We start from the raw sequence: 16,018 nt of genomic DNA, 5'->3' as shown, positions 1-16,018 counted from the left end.
AGGCATTTATAAAGGATTCAGCGGTGTGGGTTGTGGTTTCCACTGGCCCAGGGGCCTTGAAGGATAACACTTCAGTCTTAAGAAGTGTGAAGTCGGCTTTTGAGAAATTCTTCACTGTGGTCTTTTGTGCAGGCGGTGGGGGTGGGATGTGGATTTCCAGTGAGATTAATTTATGGTCAGATCTCACCAATGAGGGGTATACTTCCGGTGTGGAGCATTTTGTCCCCATGTTTGTGATGATCAGGTCTAGTATATTATCTCCTCTTGTGGGAGTGGTGACTAGTTGTTCCATCGCATTTGAGTTTATGAATTCTAGGAACCTTTGGGCTAGGGTGTTGGAGCTTGAGTAATGTTCCCAGTCTATGTTTGGGTAGTTGAAGTCTCCCAATATGATGGTATTTGGAGAGACATTCATACTCTCCAGTGTCTTCAGGAAGGCTGGGTGGAGTACCTGAGTTTGAGAGGGTGGTCTGTAGCATGCTACAAACTGTAGGGCAGTTTTGCCTATGGTTAGTTGCACCTGGATGGTCTCCGATGCTTCGTGCGTTGCCACTAACCTGGAGGTGTGGGTATCTTTGATGAATATGGATACTCCCCCTCCTTTTGTGGTTCAGTCCAAGTTTGGTTCTCCTTCATATTCAAATGTTCGATCATATGTTCTCAGCCATATGAAAGGTGGACATTTGGATGTTCAATTATGTGAATCAGACCCATATATATATATATATATATATATATATATATATATATATGGCTGAGACCATATGATCGAACATTTGAATGTTCGAAAATGTGAAAAAAAAAAAAAATCCTACATAGTGCTAGCAGGGAGGCAAGCCCCCCTGCACCCCCCACCCCTGGCTATTTAAATATACCAACTCCGAGATCACATTACATTGCAGTAAAGGGAAATCTTCCCATTCCACACTCTATGGAGAACCCCATTCAGACCGTTCAAACTTTTAAAAGTTCAATCGTATGGTCTCAGCCATATGAAAGTCGAGCTTTTGAAAGTTCAACCTTTTGAAGGGGACCCATATATATACATACATATATATATATATATATATATATACATATATATATATATATATATATATATATATATATATATATATATATATATATATATATATGGATCTACTTTGAAATGCCGAAATTCCAGAATGCCGACAGCCATCTGACCGACATTCAGAATCTAAACATTTCAAGTACATCCATAGGAAGGAAAATAAAATTTCCTTTAAACTGCTAGCTCTGCCCCCAAGTAACTTTAATATACCAACTCCGAGATTGCACTACAGTGCAGGAATGGAAATCTTTCCATTCCACACTATAGTGAGATGCCGGTTTCACATTGTCAGTATTCCGAATGTCAGCCATATGGCTTTCGGTATTTTGGAATTTCGGCATTGTGAATGGGACCCATATATACTATGGTGGCGCCATTAACAATTTTAAAATTACTTACTTCTCAATGGAATATTTTTTTTACTTTTGAAGTTATTTTTTTTTCCTGAAAATTATTTTATTGCTCAAATTATTATACATTACTCAAATAAGTTCAATGGCCCCCAAAACAGCATATAAATCAAATCAACATTTTATTATCTTTTTATGGTCTTCTGTCAAGCTAATTATAGCATATAATCTCTTACAAGGCCACGGGAGAAATAAGCAATCAGTTTCTCAGATACTGATTCTTATATTATCTCATCCTTACTTAAAACTGTTGTGCACTGGACAGACTCCACATATGATGCCATTTTGAAATCCATGTACTTAGCCTTGTGCTATGAAGCAAAAATTCAAAATCCCCAGCTTATGCACAACTCCAATATACATCTATATCTATCGACCTATCAATCCATATATATATATATATATATATATATATATATATATATATATATATAAAATGTGCCATTTGTTGTGCCAATTGCTCAGAATGTTGAAAGCATGTATTACCAGCATGCTTAGTAAAAATCTCAACAAATGCCGGAAGCTTGTTGTCTGAGACTGCAGTGCAGTGGGGAGTGGGATTTAGCCCTTTCCCCATTGTAGTACAATCTTGGAGTTGGTATATATTGCTAGCAGGGGGTCTGGGGGTGCAAGGGGGCTTGCCCCCTGCATAAACAGTGATGAAAGATTTTTTCTTTTTTTTCTATTTTGACCTTTTGGGGTTGATCATTTGTTTGAAAAATGCAGCAATAAGAATCCATACATACACACACACACACACACACATATATATATATATATATATATATATATATATATATATATATATATATATACATACATATTGATATATATATATATATATATATATATATATACATACATATATATATATATATATATATATATATATATATATATATATATATATATATATATACACACACACACACACACACACACGCACACATGTAAAAATACATAAAATGATATTGCTATACATCTTAATGAAACTGGTTCAGACTAAACTACATTAACCCATTTCATCTAAAGTTATTATTCAAGGGCAAAATGATACATTTGCAATTGCAACACTACACATAAACAAGTCTTCCTAATAAAAAAAACACACAAACGTACTACCCAAAATAACATAACATTTTTACATTTTACTTTTTTATTTATAAAAATATTCCTTTATGACATTTAATATTTTATATATTTTTTATATCAACCATTACTATAAGTTCACATGATATATATCTCAAACAAGAGAGATGGAAACAGGAAGGTCTCATTTATTGAGCCAACTGTTTGACAAATGACAATGTTAGTCATTTGGGGGACATAAATAAATGCAATATTACTAAAGAAGATTGGTTCTTGTTCAACATATATATATATATATATATATATATATATATATATATATATATATATATTTAAAAAGATTTTATGGTGATTCCATTTTTAGAGGAACAATGCTAATCTATTAACATGCTTGTATTCAGTTTTGAAAAATAATGTTACATACCCACTTTCTCTATCCGCTGTAAATTATATTATAAAACCATCACCCCCCAAGTTATTACTGGAATGTAGTGATTAATTCCTCTTTCCTTAAATGACATCATATTCAAAAATAAGGGATATTATTGTTTCATGATTAACTCTTTATTTCCTAATTTACATCATATTAAAAAAAGCATATTAATGCTTCCTGTTCTTACATGAAAACCTTTTCGTGCAAATTATTTAACTTGTTATACTTTATAGTGTTAACATTTTTAGGAATGGTAATTATGAGTGCTAGAGATAGAAAACTTGAAAAAGGCAGATTAGTTATACATAGTTTTTTCCAGCACTGCACTTTTCCAAATTTTGAAAATATTTCCATAAATTTGATCAAATATTATGGTCTAGTAATTTCAAAGAATCACAACTCTTGGTTATTGAAATGCCCCAGTTCCTCACCATAACATTCCATCTATGTTGTCCATTTGCATTCTTCCTCAACATGTGGGTTCGCATCCGAGGATTAGATCCAAGTTGGCCGCTTTTTTACAGCGTGTGGCTTACTGCAAACTCTCAAGTTCCTCCCTTACCCATAATGCTATAGTCACCCTTCATACCTCAGATCTTGTTTGCTGCTTTTTTATTTATAAACAACAGTGTTTATATGAGAAACCACTATCTGCAGCTCAAAAAGAGGAGCACTGGCTCCTCTGGTTTCCCCTCATTCTTCCAGAAGTCATAAAATATAAAAGGTAAAGGGAGGGAGGGGAGTTGAGAAAGAATGAAATGGGCAACACAGATGGTGAGTACATAACATCTTTATCTGATGTTGTCAGTTTTCATTCATTCCTCAACATGTGAGTCCCCAGCTACCTGAATCCCTGATGGACTCTTATAAAGGATATTCCTGAGTACTGTTGAGCTGAAGGCTGCTCTTTCCCTAGAGACCAGATTAATTTTGTAATGAGCAATAAAAGTAAAAGGATTAGCTCAAGTGGCTGCAGCACAAATATCATCCATGGGGTGTCTGGACAGAAATCCTGAAGAGGTTGCCATGGATCTAATCGAATGAGCTCTCAAAGGTTTTGGCAGGGACAAACCCAATTTATTGTAGACAAAAGAAATGCAATCCGTTAGCAACTTAGCTAAGGTTATTTTGGTAACTGAGTTACCCAATCTCAGTTCTGAAAAGGAGATAAATAACTGATCTGACTTTCTAAATTTGTCAGTTCTATGCAGATAGAAACATAATTGCCTGTGAAAGTGCAACAAATGTTAAATGTATCACCTTTGTTGCAGAAATTGGGAAGAAGACTGGGAGGTTGATGGATTGATTAATGCTAGATCCAGATACCACCTTAAGAAGAAAGGATTGGATGATTCGTAAAGGCACTCCATATTTATGAAAAATCAAATAAGGGAGTTTAGAAGATAAGGATTACAGTTTTGAAAGTCTCCTAGCTGTTGTAATAGCTACCAAAAATATTGTTTTCCAAGTTAAAAACTTTAGTTCACATTTACCAGCTGGTTCATATGGTGATTCAGTTAGGGCTTGTAATACTAGGTTCAAATCCCATGCTGGAGTAGAATCTTTGATTTCAGCAAAAACGTTCCTTTAATAAATTTCTTACATAGTCGTGATGAAGCTAGGGAAGAATTGTCAACTCCCACATGAAAATTTTAAATAGCCGCCAATTGCACTTTAACTGCTGAAGAACTAATCCCTTCATTAAAACAGTAGCCAAAAATTCAAGAACCTTGGGTACTGGCACTTAAAAGGGGTCAATATTTTCCTGTTGAGCCCAAACAACAAATCTTTTCCATTTAGTTTTGTAAATCTTCCTAGTGGATGCTTTGTTGGAAGACAATAGGATGTGATGGACATGGGAGGACAGCCTGGGATGTCTAGCTATCAATGGAATTGGAGATACCATGCGGTTAACTTTAGGCCCAAAATGTCCAGATGAATCATGTCTTTTGGATGAGCCAGAAGATCTGGAATTGGATCCAGGATTCACGGAGGATGAATTAGATGATGCCAGAGAAATGGGAACCAAATCAGAAGAAGCCAATAATGAGCAATGAGGATGACTGTGCTCTTCAAACAAAATGCTTTCTGAAGAAATTTGGGTATCAGAGGACATGGGGGTAAACATAAAGCAGACCTGGGACCAATCATAGAGAAGAAGGTCTCTGAGTGACTCCCCCAGTGGGGGGGGGGGTCAGGGAAAAGAACCTGTTGCACCTATTGTTGAGGGGAGATGCAAAATGATCACAGCACGGTTTGCCCCATTGGTGAAATAGCATTTCCACAATTTCCCTTTTCAGAGATCACTTGTGAGGTAATCAAATGGACCTGCTCAACTTGTCTGCAATCACAATGGATTTCCCCAGAATGTGTGTTGCTACCACAAATTGACTGGATGAGATTGTCCACTGCCACACTCTCACAGCTTCTCGACATAAGGGGTTAGATCTGATTCCTCCTTGTTTGCTGATATAGCAGACTACTGATATATTGTCTGTCTGAAATACAATAGTCCCTGAAGGGAGAAAGTCTTGAAAGCCTGCAACGCTAGAGGAGTACTGCTCTCATTTCTAGGACATTGATATGCGCGTTGCCCTCTTTTGGGGACCAGACGCCTTGGACTGTCTTTCCTAAGAAGTACCCCCCCATCCACCCAAACTGGGATGTGTCTGTGGTCACCATGGCCTTGTGCTGACGTAGTATGAAAGGGTGGCTTTGTGAAATCAGATCTGAGCAAATCCACCACCTCAGATATCTTTTGCATGTTTGAGTGATTTTGATCTGGGAGGACAAAGGCTGGTACAGAATGGACCACTGAGTTGCCAGGGTCCACTGAAGAATTCTCATCTGGTATCTTGCCAACGGAATCAGAATTATGGCAGCAGATATTGACTCTAACACCTGTAGAATTAGTCAGGCTGACAGTGAAGAAGAGTTTTGAATTATCTTTTTGGTTTGAAATCTTATAGTTTGTACCCTTGGCAGAGGAAGGGAGGCTGTCATTGATATAGTGTTGAACAAGGCTCCCATGAATTCTAGCACTGTGAAACTGATTGAAATGGCTAAGTAAGAGCACAGTTGGAGAACACAATCTCTCACTTTGATTAGTAGATGTCTGGTCGGACTTGTAATGAGCCAGTCATCCAGGTTAGGAAACACTCAAAATCCGTGTAGACTCAAGTGAGCTACTACTACTGCCATGCATTTGGTGAACAGCCTGGGGGCTGTGGTGAGGCCAAAGGGCAGTGCTCTGAAATGATAATGACTGGCCCCTAGCCAGAAGCATAGGTATCTTCTGGATCATCTGTTCACTTTTATGTGATAGTACAAATCTTGAAGATCTACTAAGCACATCTAGTCATTCTTGTGCAGGAAAGGCAAAATGGACTACACCGTGACCATCCAAACCTTTGTGTACTGAACAGATTTGTTCAGTTTGCTGAAATCCAAAATTGGTCTCCAGTCCCCTGTTTTCTCTGGCACTAAAAAGAATCATGAGTAAGTTCTGGATCATTTCTGTTCTGGGGGGACCTCTTGGATGACTCTTTTTTTCTAGCAGTTTTTTATTTCTAGTGCTGCTGCTTTCCTCTGACTGGGTGGGACATTGGGAATTTTGTTTACTGCTACAGAAGGATGAATGGAAAAGGGAATTATATAATCCCTGGAAATAATCCTCTGCACCCATGTATCTTCTGTAATGTCTAGCCAGGCTCTCAGGTGCAGGGAGAGCCGACCCCCAATTGCCTCCAGAGGTGAATAATTGGGGCTACTTTCAGCAGCACTGATAGGGTCTGTCAGAAAAGGAATGTCTAGGCCTCCACTTCTGCGGGCCTCCTCTGCTGCCTGGGCGACATCTTCCATTAACAGTTCCGCCTCCCCCTGAGGGAACTAGCTCCATGTGGATCATGGAAAGAACCCTGGGATTTTTTGAACCACATTTTCTAACCACCTTGTTGATTCCTACAAAAGGTTCTCTAAGGAGTCAAAAATGTATGCCCACTGCAGACAGGGTTTTACCACCTTGCTCACGCCTGGAAAGTGTGTACATCACTTTGGGGCCAAACAATGAGCTTCCGTCAAAAGCAGCAATGATGAAAGAGGACTTGAAGAGCTCTGCAAAATCACACATGTGGATCCAGGCATGCCTCCCAATGGAAATGCCTGAACCTGCCACCCTTGAGATAACTTCATCTGCATGTGAAATAAGCCACATGGATGAATTTGAGATGAACTGTAGGGTAGCCAACTGTGAGACAAAAGAGCTCTCTGCCTCAGAAATAATGGTTCCAGAGAGTTATTTGGTGAGTTCTTTAATCAAATTCCTCTGAAGTCTGGTGAAGTGTGTCAGATAGTTCAGTGACTGAAGTGCAAAGGTCATTGAAGCATAAACACACTTCCCAAATATAGCCATCATCCTAGATTCCCTGTTAGGGGGAGGAACAGATGAACTCCACTCTGTGAATTTTCTTAGTGGCACCACTATATCCATGGCATCTACTTGTACTCTCTTGCTCCAAAACTCTTTCCCCTTGAGTGGAGCCAGGATCCTATCTTGTCTCTTAGGGACTGGCTCAACAGAATCGGCTTCCTTCAATGCCCACTGAGATATCAGCTCAATGAGCTCGTCAGTGAGTGCAGTCACCCAGGAAGTGGAATGGCCAAACCCAAATGCCTCCAGGAATACTGATTCCTCTTGGGAAGGGTTATCAGCAGACCACCCACCCCTTTGCTTAAGCATCTCCAAAATATCTCCAAAGGACTCATCATCAGGCGGTGATCCTGGGGCCCATTCTCCTTCATCGAAATCAGTATCTTCTGTGATTGATTCCTGACAGGAGTCTAAGTACCTCCTCTTGCACTTTCTCTTCCTAGGGATTTCTTCTATGGGGTGTTCCAGAGAAGTATCAGAAGAAATAAGGGTATCTCTCTAAAAAAGGAGAAGGTAGCCAAGAGGGGACTAAGTCTAGAGAGGACACATATTGCATCTGGGGGATCTGATTTGGCTCCAAGAGAACTGGATCAGAAGAGGCAGACCTAGTATCTGAAACAGTCAGATCCACGGATTTCAGCTTCGGATCCAACTGTTTCGAGACCTTCTGGGATGTTTCCTTGCTTGGATCCGAAGAAAAGTGGAGGATCCAGAAGGTTCAGTGAGTGTTTCCTTAACTCTTTCTAGCCAGTCTTGGAGGGATGAGCTCCAGTCAGCAATTCAGAGAAACTACTTGGAAGAAATCACTTTAATATCAACTTGTTTCTCCTATCCACTAATGCCCTAGGATTAAATGACTTACAAATCTCGCAAGGGACTTCCAAATGTGCAGGGCCCAGCAATACACACAACAGTCATGAGAATTAAATAAGAGAATCTTATGCCCACACTCCTTACACTATTTAAAACCAGAATATGTTTCAGCCATATTCACAGAAAAGTATGTAACAGAGATAAGTTTAAGTTTTTTCTTTTTTTTTTAATTAAGGAGAAAGAAAGAAAGAAAGAAAGAAAGAAAGAAAGAAAGAAAGAAAGAAATGGAAAAACTACCAACAATGGTAGGGAAGATTACCACAAATGGTAAAAAGGTGCAGAAAAGGAAAATTTACTGCTAGCAATGGTATTTAGATACACTAGAGAAATGTGTATGGATAACAGCGGATAACAAATGGTAAGAGCAGATATAAGAATAGATATTAAGGTATTAAGAATGAAAAAGCTTTATAACTCACTACCAATACTCGAGAGATGACAGCGACCATGTCCGTATGTGAAGGCAGCAAACGTGATCTGAGATACGGAGGGGAACTATAGCATTACGGGTAAAGGAGGAGCTCAAGAGTTCAGCAGGCCATGAGCTGTAACAAAGCAGCAGAGTTGGATCTGAGGATGGGATCTGAACCCACATGTTGAGGAATGAATGAAAACTGACAACTTCAGATCTACTATTTCTCTTTAATTTGTGAGTAAGTTTATTTATAAGCTCAAGATTATATTACTACCAATATGGATACATTTATGAACTATATGTAGTTATCCATTTCTTAGGGAAAGTATTTTTTATTTCACTTTAATTTCTACATTTGTAAATATTTCCATTCCCTCTTTATTCTATCTAATGCATAATCATTAGTTTGTAATTATTAATAATTTCTGCATTTATATTTTTTGCTTATTGATCATTTAATAGTTGTTACTGATGTCATATTATCATTACAAGTCACTAAAATTTCAAAAAAATAATTAAGAAAATTCTGTTACGATAACTGTAAAAGATTTTACTTTTTGAAAAATATACAAATCATTTAGACATGAAATATCAGAAAACATATTCTAGTAGATATTTTGAAAAAATGGCATTCTAAAAAGGCTAAGTCAATATCTCATCTACATTTTAAAGGTACATGCTGAGAGAGATAAAAAGCTACTTGTCCACTGAAAGCATGGAATATCCAAACGCTGCTAAATGATGTCCAAATGAGGTACCATAATACATGGATTGTGGTGAAAGGAGACTATGACTTGCATACACACTTTTATACTATGCACAAAAGAAGTCTAAAAATAGTAACAAAGAATTTTCCTTGAGAAAGTATAGCTGGTGAAAGCATCTAACAAATTCAGGCTAACAGCTGGGGTATCCTTTATATATATATATATATATATATATATATATATATATATATATATATATCTACACACACACACACACACACACATATAGACAGCTGCATAGCTTTGTGACCTGCTACAAGAGATGATTGTGAGTATGATCAAAGAATAACTATCCAAAAAGGAAACTTGAAACTACAACTAGCTGATCTTGCCAACCAATATATACAGTAAGTTATGTAGCCAAAAGTATTTATATCAGTTAAGGATAATTGTCCAGCTTGATATCTGAAATCTAGCTGGGATGTCTATAAATGATAGTAACATGTACAGCAATCTATCACCTTTATCGTTTTCTAAAACTGGAAGGAGTTACCTACTCATTGCAAACTACAGCAAAAAACACTCCACCATGAGCTACCTGCAACTGGTACAACTTTTTCATGAGAAATAAAAAACAAAGAAACTAGTGGTCTTAAAACTTCGTTGATGAGCTCAGTCACAATAATTTCCAAAAATCATGAAACCCAGGTAGTGTTCCAAAGTAACAAGTCTTTATTCATCACAGAAAAGCGATCCTTATTTCTGAGTTTTTGTTAGTGAGGCAGTTGTCACATACTTGAAACTACAGCTGTCTCATCTGCCTGAAGTGCACCTGTAAACAAGTCTGATCTACCTTGCACCTGACACTACAACTATATATATAGATATATATATATATATATATATATATATATATATATATATATATATATATATACATACAACTAATATGTTCACGCAAATACAAAAAAGTAAGGAAGAGATCATGCACTTTTTCAAAACCTGAAATTCAGTAAATATTCACTAATAAGGGAGTGCTCGATACTTGAATATTCCTAAGGAAAAACCAACACATGGGAAACATAGTGCAAAGTGTCGAGTACAAACAGGCAGTTCATGTCATCTTGCTTTCGAAATGTAAACAGCTATAGAGACCCTGACCTGCACTTTAAAACAAAGGCTAACTGTCATTTTTGACTGAATTCAGAGATTTAATCTACCCTTGCTTCCTAAATAGAATTTTAAACTGTAGATGTCTGGCCACACTAGAATACACCTAAAAGTGCTTTTGCGCAGCTTCTGCCGTAATGCCAGATGTTCAAGTATGTCTCAGCAAATAGGTTCTAACTATATTATGAACATCTCACCAAAAGCTGGAGCTCTCTCTACCAACAATCTTCATTTTTTTAACAGTATCCCAGAGGCCCTCCCATGACCTTATTAATATGGGAATACACTACAGGTAGGGCAGAACTCCTTCAATTCTTTTCTGTCATATAATTTGGTTTGACAAGAGTAACTGACAGCAAGGTCAAGAAATGCCACTCATCTTACAATTATCACAGGGAAAAAGGACAGCAAACCTGACGTCATATTTCAAGTATTTGAATTTATGAACAGCCTACCTTTTTTAAGACAATCTCAGCCAGCTGGACTTCTTGTAAACATTGCATACTAGCAATTAAGTAAGGAAGGAAAATGGAAATTATGTCAGCAAACCTCATATTACTGACTACCTTGTCAAAGTCAACTGTAGTTCTGCACTTAAAAGTTCAACAGTAATGCTTGGAGAAAGTGATGAGGTTTGACAAGATGAGGGATGAAATAGATGTCCTGGACCAAAATGTCTTTAAATCAAACCAAAGCTACTTCGTCTCTAGTAGAGTGAGGGTTCATACACAAAGACAGGACTTTAAAACAAGCCAAAGCTACTTCTCTAGTAGAGTGAGGGTTCACAAACAAAGACAGGACTTTCCTCTTCTTTTGTAACAAAACACTCATGCAAAGGTTTTTGCTGTTTTTAATATGGAAGCTAATGACTTGCAAACTGTCATTTCAATACAAGTCTTGGCAATTGTAACAAAGTGTTACTATTTACAACAGGTGAAAGGATAATAATATTTTATGTTCAGGGACAATAGCTGTCATTTTTCCTTCTTGTAAACCACAGTTAAAACTTCCTCTAACAGGTCTTGTTTTCTACTTGTAAGCCAGAGTTAAACTTTCCTTGTCTTCTTCATCAGAAGATATATTATTAAATTAATTGTATATAGAGATCTTTTCTTTCTAGTTTGCTTTTGTAAATGGGTTATATCCCATAATGAAATTTAATTGATGAAAAGTGAAATATGTCTGTGTTACTGGACAAGTGTTACCATTTCTCTTCTTTTACTTTTAGGCAATCATTAAAACGTTATTGCCTTGTTTACTATAGTCTGTATCGTAAAACATCAAATTGTGGAACTCTATCCCTGAGACACCTTCTGTAAGTGGGATAGGTTCAGAATGAACCATGTCATTAACAAACTTAAATTAGTGCATAAAATAAATAATGCAATGACCCAAACAATTTAGCATGGTATAATAAATTGCTAGTATGCCAACACTTCCCAAGAGAGAAGAAACAAAAAGATTGTCTAGGCTAGTACAGTGAAGCTCTGCTGGTCATAATTCCTAAGAGCTCTTCTCACAATCACATTGCTAAGGAGACCTTTGTTATTTTTAGCAACTACCTGGAAAAGTGTCACAATTTTCAGTAAACTCCAAGACCATCTTTGAAAGAGACTTAGGATTTGTACAAAAAAATTACACGGACTATGCTACTCAGCATTTTGAAAAACTGTTAATATTCACTCCTCCCAGATATCCAAGCATGCTTCATTTGTAACTTGATCAAAGGAAGCTGCCACAATAGCTGCTGCCCTGTAATTAAACTCCCTAAGAATGTCTCAGATTATAACCTCATGGGTATTTCTGACAGAATGAAAATAGGGATATTATCCTGTCTGGAGGCAGGAAAACAAAACATTGGCTCTGAAAAGCTAATATGCTGGGAAGGGGCAGGACAAGAAATAGACAAAGTGGTCACAGCTCCTTACTAATGAAACAGAACCAGTGTGCTCAGAGAACAATGTCTCCTTCGATGAGACTAAAAGAAGTCAGTCATCAAGATCTGGGAAAACATATAAACCTACCTTCCATAGGGCAGTAGACACAATGTTTAAGCATTTGGTAATAGTGCACAACATTGAGAATCACCCAAAGGAAACTGCTCCAAACTGAAAACTTTATGTGTTTCCCCTCAACATGAGGAATCTCTCGTAAACATTATAAATTAGGATGTATAAACATTTATCCCACGTGGCCAATGTCATGAAAACAATTTACATGATTTAGAAGCTAAAATAATGACTAAACCATGACTAGTTTATGTTCTCTGTGGTTTTTGCTCCAATTTTCTTTTGGAGACGAGTAATAAGTAAAATAAATTCCCAGAATGGGGGCCTCAGTTAACAATTCTATAACACCTTTTTATAGAAAGAAGGCAATCTGCTGGTGAAAGTGGTTCATCTGTACTCTGAAGAAGAGGTGTCCGGATGGCTGACTGGATGGCATGATGTTCAACTCCAGTGGGTGGTCTTGTTATAACAGCAGAAGCATATTTGAATTCCATACTGTGACCATTGAAAGGACAAACAACCCTAACCACTTCTGACTGACAAAAATAGAAGTGGTCTTCAAGCTAACAGCTGACAAGAGGTGGCTGGTTACGGGTTTCTTTTCTTAGGAAAAGGTGGTGCACATACCTGTTCCTGTTGCTGCTGATGCACATACTGCTACTGCTTTATATAATTTTTTTGAGTTTCTTCTTTTTAAACTTCATCTGACTAGAAGCCCATTCTTTTATGGAGAGACATAGCTCATAGACCAAAATGGATTTCAGCACTTGTTCCCTTAAATCCACCACCTCATACTTGATTTCCTGCCAAAGAACAGTGATCCAGTGAAAGGGGCTTGAATAGCATCCTAACTGCAACATAGTGATCCTCCACATCACTAAGGTCATTTACAGTATGCAGTGCTGTCTCAAAAGGATCACCAGGTTGGATGAAGATTTGGATGACTGCTTTCAAGTCCCTACTCCAAACAGAATCAGTGATGTGCCCTATCTCTTTAATCAGATGAGAAGAACAGCTTGCTGCACAACCAACTCACTTGTTAATGCAGATTTCTTGTGTGCTCTGACCTCTCAGATTTTCTTGCTTTAAGTAAACCACTGAGGTGTCTGCAAACTTTTAGCTGCAGGTGAGAACTGTGGGACATGGCAGATGTGGCAGTATGTTACATGGCCAAGACTAAAAATTCCTTATGCTGAAGATGCTCTCTGTCTGCTTTATGGGAAAGGGAGTACCTTCTGCTCTTTCCAGGCTGCCTTCAATCACACTGTTTTCGGTGCCTTTCACTACACTTGAAACAATAAAGAAAACAGCCAGGGTTGTTGCTCTTGTCTGTCCAGAAACTCAAGTACCTTACTATAAGCCTTATTTTGAACTGAAGTCTTGAAAAGCCATGACTTTTTCTATGGAACAAAACAGGAACTTGAAAGTCTGGTTCTCAGGAGTTGCAAATGGAACTCAGGGAACCAGGGGGATATTTTCACATAATACTGAATCACAGCAGAGAGGGGAGATGCCAAAAGAGGCTTCCAACAGCCTCTTTGTTTTCCCTTCTTCTTGGAAATAAACAGGTAAAGAAACAGTTGTGCAAACAATGGATTGTATCAGATTAACCACCCAGTTTTGAATCTCCCACTACTTAAAGTCTTTGATAGCTTATTAATGTAGCAAGGCAGAGGCCTCAGGCTGGTAGCAGCCCTGGGATCTTTCATTAGTGACCTAGACAATGAATTTATAGTGATAAAGTTGACATTAGTGAAAAGAGAAAATTACAATGAATGAATGGGTTTTCTGCTTGTCAGCATTCATTAAATTTGTAATCTGAACACCTGTCCCTCACAAATTACAACTGTGTTGAGTGGACTGAGGACTACTTCCCTGTAAGAGAAAGGTAGGTTGGGAGAGGAAGAAAGTGGCCTATCCTACATCACTAATGACTTCTGTAATAGTAATAGGTACTGCTGTTCTTTAGGTGAAATGTGGATTCTTAAAATAAGGGGAATGGAGACCTACTGTTATGTTTCTTAGATGAATAGTCTGCCAGGGATGACTGGTGAGGTTTTCATTTCCTGCCTGATGATGAAGAAGAGAAGCAGTGCTTTCTGGGCTTCTTAATAACTTTCAAAAAATTCCAGGGCACATGCAAAGATAAGTAAGCATGTTCTCACTGAAGTCCTTGCAGAAATACAAGTCAAAATAACTCATTAACTGAACAAAACACACATAGCAATGAATAAGCAGCTTGGAAACTCCATATCAATATCAAAGATCACATTACACTGAAGAGGAAATTTCTGTAAACAACTTACTATGTGTGTACAGAAACAATAAGCAGTAAATTAAAATCCAACTCATGATTAGAAATGGCAAGAATGAACGAGCTGAGTTTTGAAGAAAGCATTTCCTCATTATTTCCTTCAACAGCACTGGTGAGGAGTTGTGGGAGGATGGCCCAAAGACTTGGTATGAAAGAGCTCAACCTGTTAGCAGGATGTTCAAAAGCCAGTTAGGACCCACTGACAAAGACTATATTTAGGACAATCTGGACCTATTTTGGACCTATACTCAGACCAAAGCTATACCTGAAATTACAACAATCTGACTACAACAATAAATGTCAGAAGTTAGTGCTAGTATCAGATGACAGTGTTACTGGAGGCCATCAGCCATGCCTACTATTACGAATGATGCACAAAATGCATCTGTAATTCCACTCTAACCTACACCTGAACGGAGTGCAAACCTGTGAACCCTATACCATACCTGACACTATAACTGGCTGTCCACTACAGCAAAAATGTGAGAATCAAACTGTACTCCACTTAACTTAAAGCTAAAATCAGAGCCTCCTAACTTAAAGCTAAAATCAAAGCCTCCTAGTAACTCTAACCAGTAATAAACACAGCATTGTTTCATGACCTTTCCTCTAAATGTAGGCTGTATATCTCGACCAGTGATAGGCTCTCAGAAGTGAGACTACATTCCTAGTACAGTTTGTTAGCTAACAGCCATGGAATACAGTCTGAGTAAGAGTCTTATACACTGAGACGAGGAAAGCACTGCTGGCAGCTTTGTTACTGCCTTACAGTCTCTAATTGTTTCCTAGTATACAGTTTGATTCATGCGAGGCTGAGTATGAGAAAAGTAGATGATGCAACATTCGAGGTCCCAGCCTATCTAAAAACAAAACAAAAAGAAATCAGACTAGGTTAAGAAAGAAGGGACACACGAGCTGTAGTGCAGGCACGTTCATGGACAGACGCCAGTTACTTACGTTTACCTCCGTGATTGCAATATCAACAATGCTACCCACAACTATCAAGGCGTCAAACGTGTTCCATGCATCACAAAAGTAGTGCTGCACGGCAGAAAAGCCAAAAATAAATAAATAAATAAAATAAAAAAGGGAAATGA

General features: G+C 37.8%; 1 protein-coding gene across 5 annotated transcripts in view; it reads right to left on the bottom strand.

The window, feature by feature from the left end:
* Positions 1 to 16,018, bottom strand: part of LOC122815212 (voltage-dependent L-type calcium channel subunit alpha-1C-like) — a 2,602,552-nt gene that overhangs the window by 1,104,133 nt on the left and 1,482,401 nt on the right. For 3 of the 5 annotated variants that reach the window (XM_044087523.1, XM_044087524.1, XM_044087520.1), the window contains one exon: positions 15,879 to 15,962. The exons of the other annotated variants lie outside the window; for them this stretch is intronic. In XM_044087523.1, coding sequence (XP_043943458.1) covers positions 15,879 to 15,962 — 84 coding nt within the window. The remainder of the gene's footprint in view (positions 1 to 15,878; positions 15,963 to 16,018) is intronic. 5 annotated transcript variants of the gene reach the window in all.

Source organism: Protopterus annectens, chromosome 11.part0 (genome assembly GCF_019279795.1).
Source record: "Protopterus annectens isolate FY-2018-M chromosome 11.part0, PAN1.0, whole genome shotgun sequence".
Taxonomy (NCBI): Eukaryota; Metazoa; Chordata; order Ceratodontiformes; family Protopteridae; genus Protopterus; species Protopterus annectens.
The sequence above is the reverse complement of the archived record's forward strand: the minus strand, read 5'-3'. Positions and strand labels throughout refer to the sequence as shown.